We start from the raw sequence: 21,698 nt of genomic DNA on the forward strand, positions 1-21,698 counted from the left end.
GCTGTAATTACAGGGATAGAGACGGAAATCCTTGCAGTAGTTCTTCCATCCATCTATCCATCTATCTGTCATCTTCCTCTCTGTGAGGATATGAAATCGTCAAAGTGCAGGTTGGCAACATCTCAATCCATCCAGATGGGGACATGCACAGTAAAAACAGGAGCGCTGACGCTAAAGCAAAGCACAGCAGCTGACAGGCACAAATACATACATGCACACTTCCTCATGCGTCGCCCTCTCACACGCTCTCAGAGCCGGACCTTCGGCGAGCGGTGTGGGGTAAGGCATAGGTAAACATGAAATACAACGGCAGGGGCAGACGGTGCAGACATACATGCACGGTGAAAAAATGGAGGAAATTCAGACATTGTTCCATGTTGATATATTCCTCCGTGGATCACCCCCCCCCCCCCCCCCCCCTGCATGCCCCTAACAGGTTCATAATTATGTGCAGCTGCATGTGTCTGCGTGTTGACCTCTCCAGTGGACGCCAGGGTGATTGGTATTCCGGTCTGACACTGACTTTCTGTGCCCAATCATCAGACACTTGTACACTCTCAACACACACACACACACACACACACACACACACACACACACACACACACACACACACACACACACACACACACACACACACACACACACACACACACACTCATCTAAATAATGCCCTGCTGTCACATAATTTCATCGCAGACTCTAAAGCCTGGAGTTAATCAACTCTAATCAATGTTCATATTATAAACACAAGGACAAATTGATAATGCTGAACATAATATAGACCCAAGATTAGAAGCCTTTTGTCTGCTGACAGAGTTCCCCGACCCAAAGGAGGACGGTGGGAGGAACAAGGGACGCTGGAAAAATATTCCTGCGGTGTGTGTGTTGATGAGAAACGAGCCTTTGGTTATACAGCGACGTTGCCTCCGCGATTGTAGGTCTTCCGTATGAAGTAGCAGCTCGGTCAATAAGATGGTGTTGATTAAACACCTGAACAGATAAATCATTTTGCTCTGATCGTATCCATTACCGACAGTAGCTCAGCTAAATGAAAGTCGGTCGGTCGGGAGGGCGGAGTTAAAGGAGAGGCGATGGGGTCAAGAAGGTCAAAGGGCTCCGTCCGTTGCTAAGCAAAGCTCCTGACCTGGCGGCAGCTCCAGAGGAAAACTCAGCACGTTTAGATTTTAATATAAGAGTCCTACATTTCTCGTTTAAGCCTAACCATGCCTCTAATGGGAAGTTACTATCTATTGGGGAGCATGAATGTTCACAGCAAATTTTCAAAAAGCTACGGTGCGACCTTGTCCTTGACCTGAGTGTACCTGAAGGGTCATTGGTCACCAGCATTATAGGGAATCATCCTTTTTGTAACGTTAAATCAATACAGCACGGGGCCAGCTACGGATGTGTGTCCTGATTTTGCCAAGTGGCTGTTGTCCTGAGACCAACGATCCGTACGAGGTTCCTAAACAAGGTGTTCTTCTCAGGAGAGCAGCCACTTGGCAAACTTCGGACGTCCCACAGACATTAAATATCAAAAGGCCCTCTCACACCAGCTGAAATCTTTACATGAGCTAAAGGGCATGGAATTTATTGAGACAAATTGCACACGGCGTCCAGACCTGTCCCGCAAAAAAGGTGTGTTACTATTGTAGTCAGGCAGAGAAGGAGGAGCATATTACATGAATCACTTTCAAATAAGAAAACACTCATTGTCCATCTTCAGTATGTTTGTTATTACTTTTATTAATTATTATCATCACCATCATCATCATCATTATTCTTCAAGTTTAGCTGTGTAACAAACTTTTCTTGGCTGTCAAAATATGTTGTTGAAATATCATTTTTTGCACGAAATTAAATCTAAAAACAATAACATACAGAAAAGTAGCAGAATAAAATACAACATGAAAGAGAAAATAACCTAAAAAAAAAAAAATCCCATACTTTCTATAAAAGCCATTCGACTGAATAGAGACAAAATTCTACTAAAATATATTGGTTAAATGTACATACTTGATGTGTGTGTGTGTGTGTGTATGTGTTTGTATGTGTGTATTTCTCTGACCAATAATAAACTGGCCTTTAGCTCCCTTGTCTCCCATGGCTAATACTGTACATCCCAAAATGTACACTGAATCCGTACCACTGTCTGTAAGTGTGTTTATGTGTGTGTGAGTGTGTGTTGTCCCTTCCTTGGCAATAAGAACATAATAAATGGAGTGCAAGCAACAGCATCAACAACTTTATAACACATTCAGATTAAAATGAAAACACTTGTTAAGGCCCCCCAATGTAAACGCTGATGTGAAATGCCATCAAACCAAAAACATACGGTTCAATATTTAAGTAAAAGGTCGCGTGTGTCCTGCAGAACCTCGTTTCTGACCAAAAGTTCCTACTTTCAAGCGTAAATGGCGGCTGACACGCGGCGACGCTCCTGTCGCCATTAACATCCGTTTATGTTTTTGATATACAGAGTATCCTAACATGACTCAGAGGAGGCAACGCTGAGACGGAAGAGGATTTTTTTTGATGGGAAAGAGTTCTGAACGGCACCTACAATATGAAACGTGTGCGTGAACAGAGGTTTTTTTCCCTCATCAATGCTGTGTTGTCTTTACTCTCATCTTAGAACAGAGAAGGATTTTCTCTCCAAAAGTCCAAACCGTTCAAAACATGTTTGCATCAGAACCGAGGAGTCCTTGTGGTTCGTCAAAATGAGATGTGAAACCAGACGCGAGACAGAAAAAAAGGCAAAACTAGTCCACCCCCCCAACAAAGACACAAAACTGCTGCTACTGTTTCTTAAAAATCCAGTGAAGATTGTTACCAAAAAAACGTCTTTAACAGATGAGAATTCATTTTGAAGTCCTTTCGAATGTCAGCCCTGCTGGAAAACGGATGAGCCCAAATTAGAGACAGTTTTACTGCTGGTAACAATTTCCTCCACACAAACAAAAAGCCCTTTCAAGGAGGAGAGAAATTCGACCCAGGCCAAGTCGACATAAGCAGAGAGGTTTCTGTCAGTGCCGGGGTAAGAGTCCAAATCTGCCTTTTTGATCAGAATAACCGAGTCACCATTACGTACATCGTTTTAAGAAGGGAGGCAGAATGGAGGAGGAAAACGTGAGGGGATGAGCGGCTGAGGAGAGGAGAGGAGAACAGGTGCAGAGATAAACAGAAAGAAAGGGAGGTATCTGTCAAATGAAAGACAAAAAAAGGGATGTTAAAGGAAGTAATGCGAAACAAAACAGAAGAGCGGGGATGAACGGACACATCGACTAAACCTCCATTTCTTAATGAGCAACTGGAGTTTTAATTTGATCCCATCCTTTTTTCATCCACCTTCTCTCTATCTATTCTTCAAAGGCACCCATCCACCCATCCATCCATCCATCCATCCATCCATCCATCCACCTCAGCAGGTATCCCTCCATTCTTCCCTGTTGTCTTATAGGAAATCAATGCTTTGTTCCTTTTTTTTTTTTCTACATTTGCAAATGTAAACAGTTTGTGTTATGCTAGCAGCCCCTTGAGAGACGCCCAAAACAAGTACATTCTAAAAACTTTGCACAAAAAAAAATCCCAAGACTTTGCTTTTCATTGTTCGAGTAAAAACTGATAGAAATGATCTTTCTAAATAGTTTTTTTCCTCCCCAGATCCGCCTCGTCAGTCCGTATATGATGGGACCTCTTGCTCCAAATTGAGGCCAGACTTTCAGGATAAAAGTGCTTAAAAAACTGAAACTAATGAAGTGAAGATGTCTTCAAGTGGAGCCGAAAATAATAAAAGGTGATCAGCGAAGTTTTGGAGGACAAAAATGAATTATAATTCAGCTTCCATATCCAAATGAATCAAATACACAGTAGAGATAACCGAGGCATATTTCTCCATCTTTCTATGAAGTAAGAGCACAAACATGCAAAATGATGAGAGTTACCTAATGAGCAACAGTTAGCATGGCATCCCGATTTTTCTTTTTTTAGCACATGTGGGTCTTACTCGTGGGCTGAGAGGTATCTGACCAATCAGACGGCTGGACTGAAATAACTGTGTGGGAATCAAGGTAGGAGTTTGTTTCAACAACTTCTATCTGTCTGACATGGCTCATCGTACACACACACACACACACACACACACACACACACACACACACACACAACGTTTTGACAAACACAGACAAACCCAAATTAGAAAAAAACTGAACTGATTTACCAGGCACTAGTCGGAATATTTTTCATTCATGTCTTTTGGAATAGCGTAGAAAAATATCTTTTTTTCCTCCTTCTTTAGCTTGTTCCTTCCTGACTTTCCAAATGAGTCCATTGGTGATTTTTGTCTTTTGTTTTCTAGCAACTACTGTAAGGCAGCAAGGCAGGAGAAGTGATTCTTTCTTATTTTGTTTAGAAAAATAAACAAGATGGCCACCGCGTTGCTCCATTTTAAAGGTCAGGGGGCCGTTCACAACTCTCTCAGTGACAAAAAAACTAAAATATGTGAATTGCAAATTTTGGTTTTTGAATAGAGACTCAGTTGTGGACACTGTGAATAAGAGCAGGTGAGTCTCAATGGTGGGACACGAATGGTAAATGAGCGGGATGGGGTTAGTTGGAGCTGAAAGCAACACGGTCATTTCACTTCACTGAATTTAAAAAATATATCTTTACAATCTGGTTTTTCTTCAGTATTATTTAGGTCTAACAAGTAACAGTTCCCATCCCTAGAAAAGGCAACTCATTTTTGCAGATTTAATAAGACGCTAACATGCTACATAGAGGTAAACTACCCGACTCTCAGCAATATATCGGCTGAATAAAACACTGTAGGCAAGAGGCTCTGTAGACTCCACGCGGAGCGAAGATTTATACAGGTAACCCAAATAATTGATCTTTTTGATAACGTTTAAGGTTATTTCTCCCTAAGTTCCTAAGTCTCTCAATGAAAACATGTAACATAAAAAAACACGTAAAAGGACGTACAGGGAAAAAAAATGTTACATACTAAGACCGCGTTGATCTATTGGCACATAAAGAACATGATAAGAAAAATATATAAGAACATTAAGAGAACATGCTAAAACCATTACACCATGTAAAACATGACGTGTTCCATGCTATGAAACAGGTGGGTTGGTGTGCAACACGTGTGACCCCTGAGGACTGAAAAACCAAGCACAAGCCTTCATTATGTTTAACATCATTGTTTGGGGACGGAGGCATTCCTTAGATCCTCACACGCATAAGACGCAATAACACAAAATGCAGACATACACACAACCCGCCCTCTGTTCCGGTACCGTTTCTGTGAGACGGCTGTTGTCAACGTAACAAGTCTCCGTAGGAACACGAACAAACAAGGAGCTCAAAAACGAGAAAACAAAAAATGCAAATAGACTAATTTTTATAGTACCAATTCCTGGAGGAAAAAAAAAGAAGCATTATTTTCCTTTACAAAATAACATATTATATAGGAAAGTGTAGCAAATTGCATGTTTTGAACTATAACATCATCATTATTATTACCTTTATTATTATTAATATAAATGTTAAGCAGGTTAATAGATGGTTGTTCTATTAGGCAGGCAGCCAGGCACGTAGCTAGTATCATGGCACAGAGGAAGGTAGAAAACATTGTCACTCGGTTCGATCCAAACGGATGAAGAGAACACTTCGGTTCCGGTATCATAACCGGTTCTAACCAGTAGAAAACTGGTTTTCAAGCAGTTCAAAGAGTCATGGTCAAATTAAAATCCAACCAGTCCACCATTTCGGCGCCACTTGGCGGCGGTGGTGAACTTGCATTGATCCGAGAACACTTGTCAGTTTCAGTGACAACAGGGCACTGGTGAAAGACTCCACCTGTTCCTTTAGTACCAATCTAAAACCCCCTGAACGTCCAGTCCAGAACAAACCGGTTCAATCCTGAACGCTCGCGCTTCAAAATTAAGTTTTGGTTTTGAATCCACTTGCACAGACAGAGAGAGAGAGAGAGAGAGAGAGAGAGAGAGAGAAAAGAGTTATAAAAACATGCTCTGGGCTGAGGACAAAGTAGTTCTGACCAGATCCGATCTGGTTGTACCCAGGGAAATCAGTCGGACCAGTTTGGGCCGGCTCGGGGTTCAGTTTAGCGTGGTGCATAACAGGTCAGCTCAGTTCAGCGCAAGTGTTTTGCTTCTAGCATTATTTAATTTTTTTTTTGCTCTGCTGTACGGTTTGGCTGTGCAAGTGCTGTGCTCCACCATCCCATCAATGAGATAAACGAGACCAGTCTGGCTTTCAGTCGAGCTTCCACTCCTTGTATTTGGATAGCGCACAAGTAAGTGGCCGTTAACTAAAGGTGATTTTTCCGCTGCATGACCCAGACTCCATTGTAGAGTGCTCGCTACGCAGCCGTCGAGTGATCGTCACTCGAAAAAAAGGATTCAGACTGTTCCTCCAAATTGTCCGCGCTGCAGTTTTTCGGCGGGATCCTACACTGACTTTTGACCATTCGACCGCCGAGTGCTTCCAGCATAAGGATGTGTTCCGTTTAGTGCCCAGGAGAGGCCCACTTCGACGTGAGCCGGCCTCCAGGAACATGATGGCATACAGCTTATTCATTCAATGAAACGTGTCCATAAAAGGTCTGTAGGAGTCAAAGGGTTCAGATTAATTACTCTCCGTGTTCTCTTCAAAGTCTTTAGACTCGGCAACAGTCGTGACCTCAATGGTTTTGGTGTTGTCAACGCTACTGTCGTCTGGCACCGCTTCGCCTCCTGATTCCTGGTTTGTTGGGTCGAGACTTTCTATGCTTAACTCCGCGTCAGCTCCCGTTTCAATATCGCGGGCGTCGTCGCCCGCCATTTCTTCTGCTCTATCATCGTGACATTCTCCTGTGGCGTCATCACTTTCACACGCGACCTCGTCATGATCTCCACCATCTTTGTTTCCCTCCGGAGTCGTGCTTCCTGACTCCGACATCACTGTGACGCTCAGACTTTTGCCGTCCTGCGAGTTGCCCTTCTGTTGCGACGTCTTATCCGTGTACCTGTGTAAGCCCCGCTGTATGTGTGTGGTGAAATCGTAGCGATCCGCACACACGTGGAGGCAAAAACTGCATTGGTATGGTCCCTGGTCACCGTGGCAACTCATGTGCAGGGCGTACATGACCTCATCTAGAAAGTAGATCCCACAGTGGATGCAGCGATTGGTCAGGTCATCCTGTGTGGCCACCTCCACCATTGCACGGCTCTTTGAAACGTTTTTTGTCAAATGCTCCAGCTCTTCCTTCCCCACCTCCTCCCTCTGGTTTCCTCCCTCATCAGTCCTCTCCTCCTCCTTTTTCTCTCCTTTCCAGTTTTCCCTCGACCTCTCAGCGAGAGGCGACTCCTGCTTTCTCCTCTCCGCGCCATTTGTTGACACGTGGGCACTTGCGGCACTTGTATCTCGTTGTCTTATTGCAAGATCCAAAGGAAGATCGTTCTCTAATGACGAGGACGAGGACGAGGAGGAGGTTTGTGGATGAAGAGGAGGAGGGGGATAGTGAGGAGGAGCCGGGGGAGGTGGAAGAGGAGAGTAGGGAGAGGCACAGTAAGGCACCGTGTAGCTTTGCTGATGATGCTGCACTGGAGTCACCATTGCACCAAGATAATGCGAGTTATTTCCGAGGCTACCGGGGCTGCTTAGATTACTGATGTTACCAGGAACCCCAGAGGTGGCTGCCATCTTGTACTTGGTCCAGAATCTGAGCCAATCAGAGTCAGGGGTCAGATCAGGGGAGAGGGTTAACGGTAGGGGTAAAGAAAAAAGGGGATACTGATACTTTTCAATGGGTGAACCAGGAGGCGAATAACTAGATGGTTTGGATGGACGCATGTATTTTTCGATAGGACTGCCTCTTTCTGATCCCCCTCCCCCTTTGCCTCCCTCTACCTTTGATGCTATAACTCCCTCTGCGATGCCCCCATTGCCCTCCATGACCAGGGAGGAGGGGGTGTGTGAGGGGATGAGAAGAGGAGGCATGCGTCTGTGGATCTCCAACGTTTGATTGGCCAAGAAGGCCTGGGTGGACCGCGGCGAGCGCGAGCGCGGGGAAGGCTGCTGGTTTTTCATCGACGCGCAGCTCCGGTCCGACTCCTCCCCGTTCATGCGCTCCTCGCTGATTCGTTGCTGCTTGGGGGTGGGGTTTTCAGACGACAGCGAATCGGGGTTGAGGCGCTTTCGGGTTCGTCGTCGGATAATCTGTTCACCGTTGTTCTGCTTTATGATGTTTAGAGGTCTGGGTGTCTAGAAGAAAAAAAGAAGTATATGGAAAAAACGAAAAATGGTTGTTAATCATTGGTGATCGTTTTCTTGTTTGAACCACTACCATGTTTTCCCATAAATTATTTAAGGTTGTCACCTGACTAAGAATGTCAGTCATATATAGCTCAGCATTCTGTGACTGTAATGAAATCAACTATCTGATATTAGTGTAAGAAGATTCACAACTTATAGCTACTGTTTCTAACAACTCATACACAGAAGGGCTGAACAATCTAAAACTTCTCATTGCAGATCAAAGGATTAAACGTTTCAGTTCTTATGGATTAGGCTATAGTATATCTAAGTGTGACGCGCTAAAAAAAGACAATAACATATGCAGGACTCCAGAGGACTGTGCAAGGTTTTTGCCCAAACCACAAGGGGGCGCACTTACATCTGATGTAAACTGAGTTTGCCCTGAAACAAAACTTCTACTAGTACAAAATCCCTCTAACTCAAGGTGTGGGGAAACTTTTTTTTAGCGCAAACTTGACAATAAATAACAAAAATGAATAGGTTTTGAGGACCATTAAAAAGCATAGTGTTTGATATAAAGAGGCAGAAGTCAAGCAAAATTACAAATCAGTAACATCCACATCGCACAACTTCTGAAGATCTCCTGACTTCATCAATCAATTTCCCACTTGGATTAATAAATACTAAGGATTTATGAAAGATGAAACTTTTTGGATGTTTTTTCTGAATATGCGCCAAAAAAAATTCAAAAACATTTTTAAGAAAAATGTGAGCATGACTTTCCGTCCTGGGAGTAAAATAAACAGCGCATTTTAAAGTGTCTTTGAAAGAGTCTATACTTGATAAAATGATGAATTGCTATCCTTTCATTATTTATTATTTAGGTTTGAATCATCAGTATGTGCCCGTGTGTGTGTGTGTGTGTGTGTGTGTGTGTGTGTGTGTGTGTGTGTGTGTGTGTGTGTGTGTGTGTGTGAGTGAGAGTGATGTAGGTGTTTTGAAATGCGGCAGATGAAGACCAATCACAAAAAGACACACAAAGACGGACCAAGCAAAAGGAGATGGTGAGAGATCGTGAAAGAGGTGTTTGGATTAAAAGAAAAAAGAAAGGTGGGGGAGGCTTCAATTCAAATAAAAGCAATAAAGCTCTCATGCTTTTAAATGTATGCTATGACTATGCACAAGAGTGATTTATCTCTCTGTATATGTTTATGGTTTTGTGTGTCAGTAGCACCATGTCTGATAGAGAACGTGTGTCTCTCAAGGAACGTATAACAGAGCACGGTTGTGTGTCAATGTATGTGAACGGTCTAAAGAAAAATGTTAATCAGTCTTTGTAGAACAGGGTTAGGGTCTGTATCTATTTAAGGAGAGGATATCCAGGGATGTTCTGCAGAACTTGTAACATGAAGAAATGATCACTACCTCAGTTTTGACAATGAATCAACAACCTTTAACTCTCACATGCTCATGAATCCGAACTAAATGTACAAAAAGAATCCTCAGGAGGCTCAGCGCAGACATTTAAGAGCAGTGCCTTCCTTCAGCATCCTGGATCATTATTGTAAACAGACAACAGACGGATGAGACGACCAGCCTGTATTGGAAAACAATTATGTCGGTCAAATCACAGAAATGTGTCTTATTTGTGGTCCTTTGGTGTTTGTGTTTCCACCTACAGAGGAGTGAGGAGAATAATAATAAAATATAAAAAAAACAAGAACCAAGGGGAGACAGGAGAGACAGAGGTGCGATAAACGAGGGAAGGGTGAGAGTAATATATGATGAGCACAGGAGGAAAAAGCAGAGGGAGGGGACATGAGACGCAGAGATATGGAAACAGGACGAAGGGAGCGACAGGAGTTATCACAGTACGGGAAGGAAAAGAAGAGCAAAGAAACAGAAACGCTCTGATTCCTAAATACGTACTCATTCCAACACTACATCCATACTAATATGATTCTGTTGTGAAACAGCATTTAAAAACGAAAACAATTGCCGGCCAGACAAGCGTACATTCACGTGCACTGGTCGTGTGCGTGCTGGTGTGAACAGGAACCAGATTGTCTATTTGCAGTCGGTTGTCGGGTTACAGAAAATACAATGAACGGGATACAGCAAATGTGGAAAAGTAAGATCAGGGATTTCTTTTCTTGGACCGACGACCAGGTGGAACTGTCGCTGAGAGTTAAGTGCTAGCAACCATTTGCATCATCGCTGGTAGTGGAGTCGTGACCGGTAAGAACGAATCAGGAAGTGAAGGCGAGTGACGTACTTAAGTTACCAAACGTCTTTAATGCTGCAACATACTATTAAGAATAGCTGTTGCTTTTACTGTTACAATTAATAGAATCCAACTTGCTTTTTCAAGTCAGTTTTTCAGAATTTATTTGTTCACTTAATTTCTACAAGATGTTCTGCAACGGATAGCCAAAGTAACTGGATATGTACATATTGTAAATAGCAAGATGCTCGTCATTTAAAGGATTTTCGTGTGTACAATACTGTGTATGTAACACACACACACACACACACACACACACACACAGCTATAATGTTGCACAACATTATGGTTGTGGGGTGGGTTTGATAAAATACCTGGGCCACATCACTGGCGATACACATAACTCTCTCGCTCTCTTTCCTTCTCTTCGTGAATGTCCCCTCTCATAATTTCCATCTCCCTCCGTCTCTTACTCTCTGTACAAATACTCAACCTCTGTCCGCACTCTCTACTTTAATCTCTGCCTCTCTCTTTGTCTTCCTCTGTTCTCTCTCTCTCTCTCTGTGTTTGCCTTTCTCCCTCCCTTTCACGTCTTACCCTTTTCTCCCTCTTTATTCACAGCTCTCCCTCTCTCCCTCTCAAGTGTTTTACTAGCTGCTATCCTCTCTAATAATGTGTGTAGAGCATATAAAACTTTTATTACGGGATATAAAATATGGTTGTCGTGATGATTGCCAAGAGTGGAGCGAGCTGGAGCGTGATTGGAGCGGCAGACGAGAGGAACGGGTTGAACCAAGGACATCTGCAGGGGCAGGAAGGAGTAAACTGCGATGGTTTGTCATCCTCTAAAAGGTCTTTAAAGCCCCATTCAGTAATTGCAGCGCAGTGGCCGGGGCTGCGATACGGTCACCCCACTTCTGCATTTATTAACACTGGTTTATTACACAGAAACATTTTTGTTCACTTTGGAATTTTAAAAGCTGATCCTTAAAAGCCTATATATGAACATGAATCATATATAGAGAGGGAGAGATAGAGAGAGAGATACATATATAGATATGTTCAGGCGATGAAAGCTTCTTTCACACCTAACTTGCATTAAATAGGTATATTTGAAGTGTAAATTAGTTCAAACCCCTTAAAAACCATCTGCGGTAGGAAAGTTCAATATTCTGAAGTAAACTGAATTCCTGGCTGGCTCTTTATCTCATCTGTAATTCATGCCATCTAATTAAATCTGGGATTTCCATTGACTTTCCCCGGACTTAAATGGTCAAGTAGATTCATTCCATCATTTTTCTCACTCTATGGAAATGGCTCACTGTGACGGTGCTGAAAAGGTCCGTATCTCCCGGAACCCACCAAACCAAAATATATATATTTTTTCTTACATAATATTACTTTTTCACAGCGGGATTCACAGAATGAATTAAAAAAAAAATATTGAACTGCACTTCGCACCAGATCATTTGCATTGTATGCTAATCAGCCAGCCAGGAGGAATGATAATTAGTGGAGGTGTGGATGTACCCGAACCCAGCACAGAGTCTATAAAATAGTCAGACGTGCAGTATTCCTGATCCAATATAATCTTCAGAACTGAATTACCTTTTGTATGGTGATACTCCTTTGAGTAAGCTTACTTGAAGATATCCGTCCCGCTGCATTTGAAGTGGTTTTTGAAGTGTAACGCTCTTCTCTCTCGTAATTTGTTTCATAGAAACCTGGAATAACTTTGATGCAACTACTGCGCAGGGTACATCGTCTATTTATCTCAGTCCGACAGTTTGCTTGGAGTAATCAGCGGTGTGATGTGTGGCTGGTGTACAACATCTATTTCATGCCTGTTTATGACTTACCGAATGCAGTTTTTGGTATAAACCACACGCGTTGCAGACATAGCCCCCGTTTGCGTTCTTCCTCCACAACGACGTCTTGGTGGTCGAGCAGTTCGCACAAAAGACCCCACTTCCTCTGCGCCGCTGTGGATGAAGAACAACAGACAACATTAGAGTGAAAGTAAAAAAAACCCAATATAGATGGATTCACAAACTTGGAAGATAAGTAAGAGTCAAAGTCATAGAGAGAAAAGGGAAGGGAAAAGACTTCAGTTTTGATAATGTTTTGTCACTGGAGAACAGTGAGGTTACAAGAGTGGGACAGAGACAGAGAACAGATTGGCTCGGTGGCAGAGAGACGATGTGCTCTCGTTTATTACAGCAAACTGTAAATCCTAGTGAGAATATTGTTCAACTCTAGACACTGATTTTCTATGCATAAAACACGGTTCATTAAATCAAAGAAACCCACTACAGCAAATATAAAAATAACAGGATTTGAGCTGAACAACTGGTGTGTGTGTTTTAAATGCGTGAGTATCCCGGAGAGATACTTGGGCTCTTCTTAGAAAAAATGTGAGATCTTGCAGTAATTTTCGTCAAGTGCTCCTCAACGGACGCGGAGAGAGATGAGCTACTCTTTCACCTCGTGGCAGAAAGTGCATTAGTGGTCATCCAAACTGGAGCAGGTAATTTGCAGTCAAGTCTTTGGCTTTTAATGCACGCACACGCGCAGACGCGCACACGCACACACACACACACACACACACACACACACACACACACACACACACACACACACACACACACACACACGCGTCTACGGTTCACCGAGCAGCGGCACATAGACAAGTAGTGTGTGCAAGGAATGGCAGGGAGGTGAAAAGGCCAATTGTCGCGGCACCACGCTCCATCACAGTAATGAGCCAATCACAACGTTTCTCCATCCCATTAAGTCTCTGGCCCCATTCGCCACCTTCATGACCCTGAGAGGACAGCGTGCCGCATCTTTCTCCTCCACGGGTCTGTCTCCTCCTCTCTCTCTCCATCTGCCCGACTATCAAACCATTTCCATTTCTCTCTCCCGCTCTTGTTTAAGTTTTAATCTCGGCATTGTTGTTCTCCTTTGTAAAATTTGATTTTCTCCTCCTCTCTCAGTCTTTCCAGTCCCGTTGAATCGCTTGTGTTATCATATTTTATTTACTATATCTGTGTGGTCAAAAGATACCAGCATTTCATTTTGAATTCTTGTCTGACCTGTGTGTTGTGTCTCTTTTTGTCTCCTGGCTTGTTCTCACAGCAGCTGCAGCAGCAGCCGATCTGAACACTGTACGTGCCTATGGGTAGGGCTCACTAAAGCCCACAAAAAACCTTGCGTGTCTGCCATCTTTCCCTCTGTTATTTTTCCTCTCTCTGTCATCACAATATGTTCCTCCCCTTGCCATCATGGACTTAGCGTCCACCGGGACCATCTCCTTTCAGCGCTACCTTCTTCTTGTTTTATGCTGAGTGACAGTGCTGAGAGGTTTTTTTTTTCGAGGGGCTCAGAGTACCCAGGTTTTAACTTTTCACAAAAGAGCGCCGCGCTTCAGTCGGGCTTTCTGTGGTCTCGGAGCTACAGAGGGAGCAGCTACCAGCAACATCCACTTGCGGGAGCATCTGTTTCGCGACACCGGCTAAAAGCAGAGGAGACCGGTGGGAACGCCACCCTTCAAGTTTGCTTTTGCAATCTAATGCACTGCGACGATCACAGCACAATTAACCACTTTACATTTCTGTGGGAGCGCACACACATATATGACAGTAATGCAGTGTAGATGGATTTTAAGAATATCATTTGTCAGTACTGTGCAGCCCTGGTGAGAATGAATAAGTACCATAACTGAAAATATATTCAAACTGCTAATCCTACATAGAAGTGTTGGAGAATTCCACTTTTAAATGTTAGAACAATGGAAATAATCCATAATCTGATCCAGGGTGCACAAATATAGGGTTGTCAGTCCCTCTAAGAAGTGATTAAACATCCATACTCAACCATGGAGAAAGATTAGACATGACGGATGACAAATTAACAGCAAACACCATTTCAAATGAAAGGTGGTACAACTGCTTCTTTGTTTCTTGCTGTAATTTTAGCTCATGAAAAGATGTTTACGATGACGTTCTTCACACTGTCTGGATCAGGACAGAAAATCAAAGTTTGAGATGGATGTGTTTGGCTGTATGGAAAACTACTCCTCTGCTCTCTCACTCTCGCAATGTGTGATTGATAAAACATCCAAAAATGTTTTATGTAATAAACACCTGAGCTAACATCAGAGTATTATATGGTACATGACCGAAATCCTCACACGGTCTGTGTGTGTGTGTTGCACATGCACCATACGGTCACCACATGTAGAGAGACAGAGCCAGGTGATTGATTGATGTATGCTTCCTGTGTCTGTCTGTGTGTGTGCGCATGCATGCATGCATGCATGTGTGTGTGTGTGTGTGTGTGTGTGTCTAGTGTTGCAAGCCAAACAGTGCGTCTGTCATCAGAATTCAGTTTCCCTCCGAGCACCCAAATCGCTCACATATGGCCCCACAGCTGCCCCTCATTGCAACACACACTTGCACACGCACACGCACACACACACACACACACACAGAGACCTGAAAATATTTGCTTCCACTGGCTAATGAACGCAAGCTAGATTTGGACGAGAGGCCACAATCCAAGAAGTGTGTGCGTAGGTGGGTGTCTTGGCCACTCAGAAACTACAAGGATAGCACAGTGTGTGTGTGTGTGTGTGTGCGTGTGTGTGTGTGTGTGAGAGTGTGTGAGTGTTAGTGTGTGTGTGAGAGAGAGAGGTTCAAGTGTCAATTACACAGGAAAGTACAGAAATAGCCACCGCCACCTTCCAAAACACACACATATGCAGACACACAATTTGACTCATGATCCCAAACTTCCTTTTCAATCATCAGCTGGTTGGTTTGGCACATGCTTACATACATGCGCAGACGCGAACACACACACACACACACACACACTCACACACACACCTACATATACACACTTCCATAATTACATACTTTAACATAGGTTGAAGTACATCCATTGGCAGCTTTGCACCTGTGTTTGTTCGCCCGTGCGTCGGTGTGTGTCTGCACTGTGAGCATGTGCGCGTGTGTGTTTCTTATTCTGATTTATTGCTAATACCTGGCCTCTCCCACTCACCTCAGCCTGCAGAGGAGGGCTGCTGGTAATTAGAGCTCAGGGCCTTAATGACATCTATTTATCTGCGGCCTGTGATACCGTTCAATTAGCACCACCGACAACGCCCTCTGACACGCACACATGCGGCGCGTACACACACACACACACACACACACACACACACACACACACACACACACACACACACACACACACACACACACACACACACACACACACACACACACACGCACACACGCGCATGCATTAGTCAGGAAAATTAAACTCTACTAACTTCCTCCTAATCAAGCCACATCCAAGCCAACATATAAATTTAAAAGTTGAAGTTTAGACACAAAGTAAAGTTTAAGTTAAGCGAGAAGTGTATTTTCTGCTCAATAAAACAAAGTCATGTCGAATTATTAATTTGTTATAGTGCTTGATAGATAGTGTGTCGATAAAAGGCAGATCATTTGATCTCCTGAAGTAAAGATGGGCATAAAAAAATACATCAGAATTATCTAATTGACGATATTAGCAGTTTTTAATCAGTCTCTTAATGCCAATTAAAAAGGCCAATTTACTCAGTGGCAGGCTGCACATCATTTTTGTTTTTACTGGTTTCATAACCATCACACTGGGTTTGCCAGTCTCGCTGCTCTTGTGCACAACAGCTTGAAGACAACTTTTACACTCATGGCAGTAAATGTGATGCATAAAAGAGTTTCTGCACTTTTAAAAATAGGCTACTGTTTATGTTACATGTTTTCCCTGCCTTTAGCGTTTGTGATCAACTCTAATTCCCCCAATTTTATTTTTGTTTTTAAGACTTTTATGGGTTCATATCTGCCAAGCCAGCTTCCCATTAAAATGGGTTAAGATGATTGCTATCCTTTAAATTCAAACAGGAGTTAAGGGCCGTTCCCCGTGACTTTTTCGTGACTCCGCTTGTAAAACGAACTCAGGAGAATCAGATTTTTTTTGTTTCGACATCAAAAGCATTTGCTGTAATCACACAGTGGCTCAAGCCCTCAGCTGTGGCTTTTGAGTCCATTCAGACGTTCTCGTGGAGCCATACATTTTCAGATGTTCTACAAACTGTTTACACTGCACTGCATTTTTAGATCTTTATGGAAGAGCTGGGCTGAGTAGATAAGGATCCACTGGTTTGGATCTGTGGCAATCCCTCAAATGTACTCTCTTTGCCCCTGATGTTCCAGTTGCCATCTGCAACCAATGTACATCTGTGAAGTGGTGGTGTAGCCGTAGTTGAAATAATCTGACGATGCACACATGGGCGGCGGTATTTCTAAATCCTGTAAGTTCATTAAAAACCTTTTATTCAAGATTGTGCTCATCTCTGCGCTCATAAAGATATATTGCTGTCACAGACTTCCCTAGGAAGACAGCATTTCTTATTAATTTGTTTTAAGATGAGTGGGAGAACCACTGTTAGCTTTGAATCACACACAGGGTCAAATGTTTTCTAATGGTACAATTTTTCATTTTTTGGCATCGACTATGAAGAAAGAAAACCAAAACCCCAAAAATGTAGAGGTGCTGAAATCCTTACAGTTACTTGTCAAATTAGACGTGGAGAGGGAAGTGGAGAAAGAAATGGTGAGGAAAGAGAAGAAAGAAATGGATAGAGGCGCCCTGCGGTCTGAAATAAATTAAAAAAGAGGGCTCTCTAAACAAAGTCTTTCAAAATGAGATTACATTTAATTCACTTAAAGAGTAAGTCAGCCTTGCTTTTAACACACAGACGCGCACACACAAAAAGAGACGCACAAACACACAAACACACATACACACTGATACATACACTGACTTGCATTACATCAGCAATTATTTAATCAAGCTAGAAGACTAGCTGGAGGAATTAACTAAATTCCATACTGCCAAGTCCAATATCCTATACACTGTATCAGTCTCTTGCTCTCGCCCTAATACACACACACACACACACACACACACACACACACACACAAAGACACAGAAATAGACCAGTGCAAAAGAATACAGGGATAGTGTCAGATAAAGATTCACGACACACACATATTCATGCACGTACTTTGTGCTTGCGTGCGTGCGCACACACACAAACACACACACACACACACACAGACACAAACACACACACACACACACACACAAACACACACACACACACACACAGACACACACACACACACACACAAACACACACACACACACACACACACACACACACACACACACACACACACACACACACACACACACACACACACACACACACACACACACACACACACACACACACACACACACACACACACACACACAAACACACAGGGTTAGGTTAGCATCTGGGACCAATCTAACAAAGTGTAGGTGCTACCAACCATCAACTATTTCTGCGTGTGTGTGTGTGTGTGTGTGTGTGTGTGTGTGTGTAGGGGTCTGTGTGTGCTACGCATATGGCTCCATCTGTGTGGTTTCTCAGACTACCGTGTGCATTTAAATTGCGTCTCCTAATAGAATAATTGTGATTGAGTTGAACGAATTTAATATGAACCGACTCTAAATTTATTCCAGCAGTTTATTCTCATCCAAAAAGAAGAAACAAAAAACAACAACAACACTTAGAATAAGAATAACTAATGTAAAGACCGAATGACACAAAGCTTGTTAAATGGTGCCTTGTCTCTGGGAACTCTGTGACGTGTGAAACCAAACTACTCCCTTCAGGAATCAACATCATTAACTTTAAATTTCCCCTCAGGATCAATAAAGTATTTACCCATTTATCTGATCATCTAACAGACATAACCACTTTGTTCTTAACATTCAGGTTTTCATATCTTTTACTCTCTTTGCGACTGTGTAATGGTCCAATCGCTGTCATTCTTTGCCTGAGAATTTTTATTTTGTCTCTTTTTTTAATGATAACGTAATGTAGCAAAACCTGAAAAGCTGTGGTGTGCTTTCAAAATTGCTTGCAAAACAGGAAATACTGACTTCAAAGTTAAATCCCAGCATAGTGAGCAAATCACACACACACACACACAAAAAAAAATGCTGTGTTTCGATGTCCACCTATTGATCGCTCCATGAGCAAAGTGAATGTCACATCAACAAGCGGGTTTTGTAGCAGCGTATTGGCGCTTCATCAAAATGTCGTATGGATTCGTGAGACCGCGATAGCAAATGGAAACATAATAGAAAAGCTTGAAAGAGACTTGGCAGGATAAAACTGTTGCGTAGACTGAAAATGGCCGGTCTGCGTCCGAGCATAGCGCCTATACGGCCCAGCAGCCACCCTGGGCACAACCTGCAGCCCAGGGTGGCTGCTCGGGGCTTCTCCCCCCAGACACCGCCTGCAGCGCTCCTCCAACACTCTGCTCCAGCAGCCCTCACGCTCCCTGTACAATTGTATCAGTGCAGCACATTCAGCAGTGTCTCAACCTCTTCAGAGGCTGCGGTGATAGAACCTACTGAAAATCAAATTTCAGTACAGGGGGGGGGAGGGGGAAACCTCGGTGATGACGTGAGACTATTAAAAGAACAAAAAAAAAAACAAGGGCCGGGCAATGAGGAGGACTCACTGAATAACATTTGTCTTCAGATATTAGCCATGCAGCGAGCCGCAGAGGGGGCTTCGATGCTGCGTTAAGATGCTGGATTTGTAGTTTTCTACTGCAATAATATTCACAAGAGCATAGCCTGCTCTGACAGAAATACAGTATATATACAGTGGTGATGTTATAGTGTTTGAGGAAAGGCCCAGAACTGGCGGGTCGGATAGTGACTGAGATTTCTTCTTAAAACATCCCAAGAACGTCGGGGGTCTACCAACCACCTCATCGCTCGGGCTTTAGGCCTGTGTGTGATCGTAGGAGCGGGAGGAAGGTGATAATCGCTCGTCAATGATTGGTGTTGATGACGGACTAGACTGTGATCATGGTGATGATTGTAATTCGTCTCGCCTGAATCTCTGGATCAGCTGTCTGCTGCTGCTGCTGCTGCTGCAGCGTCTCTCAAGTGTTTCACGGTCTTATATACAAGTTGCTTTCAAGAGCTGCTTCAAAACAAATTGCCCACTGGGATGAAAAATAAACCTGGAACGGAAACTTGATGAATGTGTTATGAGTTGGTGGCACGATAACATTTCGTGCATTGAGGATATTGTAAATATACAGCTGCAACCGCTCCATAAATATGAACAAAAGAACCTACGATAGTCTCTCTGCACAGCGGATTGGAGTGGATAAGGTCGCAGGGGACACAGCAACCCAGTTCCTTTGTTAAAAAGATACTACAACACACACACACACACGCACACACACACGCACGCACAGCCTTGTGTGAGAGGTGTCATCTCTCACAACATGCGTCTAAAGAAAAGCAGCAGAAAAAAACAGGAAAAAGATGACATCATCATGATACACACACTCTCTCTCACACACTCTCTCTCTCTCTCTCACACACACACACACACACACACACACACACACACACACACACACACACACACACACACACACACACACACACACACACACACACACACACACACACACACACACACACACACACACACACACACACACACACACACACACACACACACACACACACACACACACACAGTGGTTCACACACTGTGTGGCCCACTTCCCTCCTTTCAATCTCCCTTTCATTCTTCCACACTTTGCCATCACTCTTTTCCGGCCCCCTTTTTTATCCTCTCGCTTCCGTAGTCTTTTCATCCTCCCTGTGTTCGGCTCATACAGTAGTTGCTCCTTTTTTTTCAACGAACGTCTCGGCTTACGTGCAGGAAATGTGCACAACTTCATACACAAACAAAGAGTCGGCCGCTCTTTAGGAGGATCATATTTTCATTGATCTAATTTTTGATAAATGATCGCGGGCGCATTAGACTTCTCAGTTATGTGTTCTGGGTAAAAGCATGATAACTGGTGAACTGTGGGGGAGGGAGAGAGAGTGCAAGAGATGCACATCAGCAAACAGAGAAAAAAGGAAATCGTTCCACGTTGATTTAATTTTGATAAACAGCCTCGGAGTCCATGGACCTGGACAGCACAGTAGTGTACAGTATGTACGAGTGTGTGTTCTTTGTCTGTACATCCATGTGTGCGCTAATGTGTATCGATGTGTCTTTCCTGTGTGTGTCTGTATCTGAGCTACTGAAATCCTGGGTTGGTGTTTATCAAGCAGCTGATTCTATTGAGCTAAAGCTCTTATCATTTTGATAAGATACTGTTAGATATTGTGTGTGTGTGTGTGTGTGTGTGTGTGTGTGTGTGTGTGTGTGTGTGTATTTCTTCTTTCTTTCTCGTTTCCGGTTCAACCTTGGACTTCCTCTGTGCCGTGATAGAGCATGAAATAAACTGAGCTGAATAGGGAACGAGAGGCGGAAGCTTCAGGGTCTCTATGTCGTTTTTCAAGTCCACATAATTAACTTGAAACAGAAAACAAAAGAGCATTACTCTGTACTGAAATGTCCGTATGTGTCCACACCTCCGTCAACAGGTGGCTATCACTAAGGACTGGATGAAAAACCTGTAATGAGGGGCCAGAAGTAGAGGTTGCTTTATTCTTAGTGGTCACAAGCTAAGAGGTTTAAGTTATCCAGTCCGTGCCGTATTAATCTTAATTATCATTATAAAAAATTAAAAACGTTGCTTTTTCACCAAGACTGATAATTTGTATGTTTTTTTTGAGGTTCTGTTAGTGCATTCACATGGTGTCGGAATAATCTGAAAAATTAGTTCCCAACTGGAAAAATTCACATAAACACCACATCAAGTCAGAATGACAACAGATCCGTCACAAAATTACACCAGATGATGATTTGCTGACATGCACAGAAACATGGTGGAGCAAAGAGAGCATTTGGTTGATGTCACACCTGATCCGTTTTTGTTGCTCCTGTTATTCTGCAAATATTGGAACGACGTGTCAAGGTTATGTTTAAACGCTCCACGCACGTAAATGCAACACATTTTGTTTATGTTTTTTCACCATATCCCGACTTGAATGAACGCACAGGAGTCGAAACAACAAACTTCACAACTCGGGGGGAAGTAGGACCTTCTGAGGAGCACGTGAATGTACCATGTGTAAAACTTCAAAAAAAGCTTATCTAAAATTATATTTT

General features: G+C 43.1%; 1 protein-coding gene across 6 annotated transcripts in view; it reads right to left on the reverse strand.

Annotated features, from left to right (window-relative positions):
* Positions 1 to 1,729: 1,729 nt before the first annotated feature.
* trps1 (trichorhinophalangeal syndrome I) overlaps positions 1,730 to 21,698 on the reverse strand; it is a 108,110-nt gene continuing 88,141 nt past the window's right edge. For all 6 annotated transcript variants that reach the window (XM_035620566.2, XM_035620565.2, XM_035620568.2 and 3 more), the window contains exons 10-11: positions 12,349 to 12,471; positions 1,730 to 8,271 (exon numbers count right to left, since the gene is read on the reverse strand). In XM_035620566.2, the coding sequence (XP_035476459.1) occupies positions 6,655 to 8,271; positions 12,349 to 12,471 (1,740 nt within the window). In that variant the 3' untranslated portion in view covers positions 1,730 to 6,654. The remainder of the gene's footprint in view (positions 8,272 to 12,348; positions 12,472 to 21,698) is intronic.

This window comes from Scophthalmus maximus, chromosome 22 (assembly GCF_022379125.1).
Source record: "Scophthalmus maximus strain ysfricsl-2021 chromosome 22, ASM2237912v1, whole genome shotgun sequence".
NCBI classification, from domain to species: Eukaryota; Metazoa; Chordata; class Actinopteri; order Pleuronectiformes; family Scophthalmidae; genus Scophthalmus; species Scophthalmus maximus.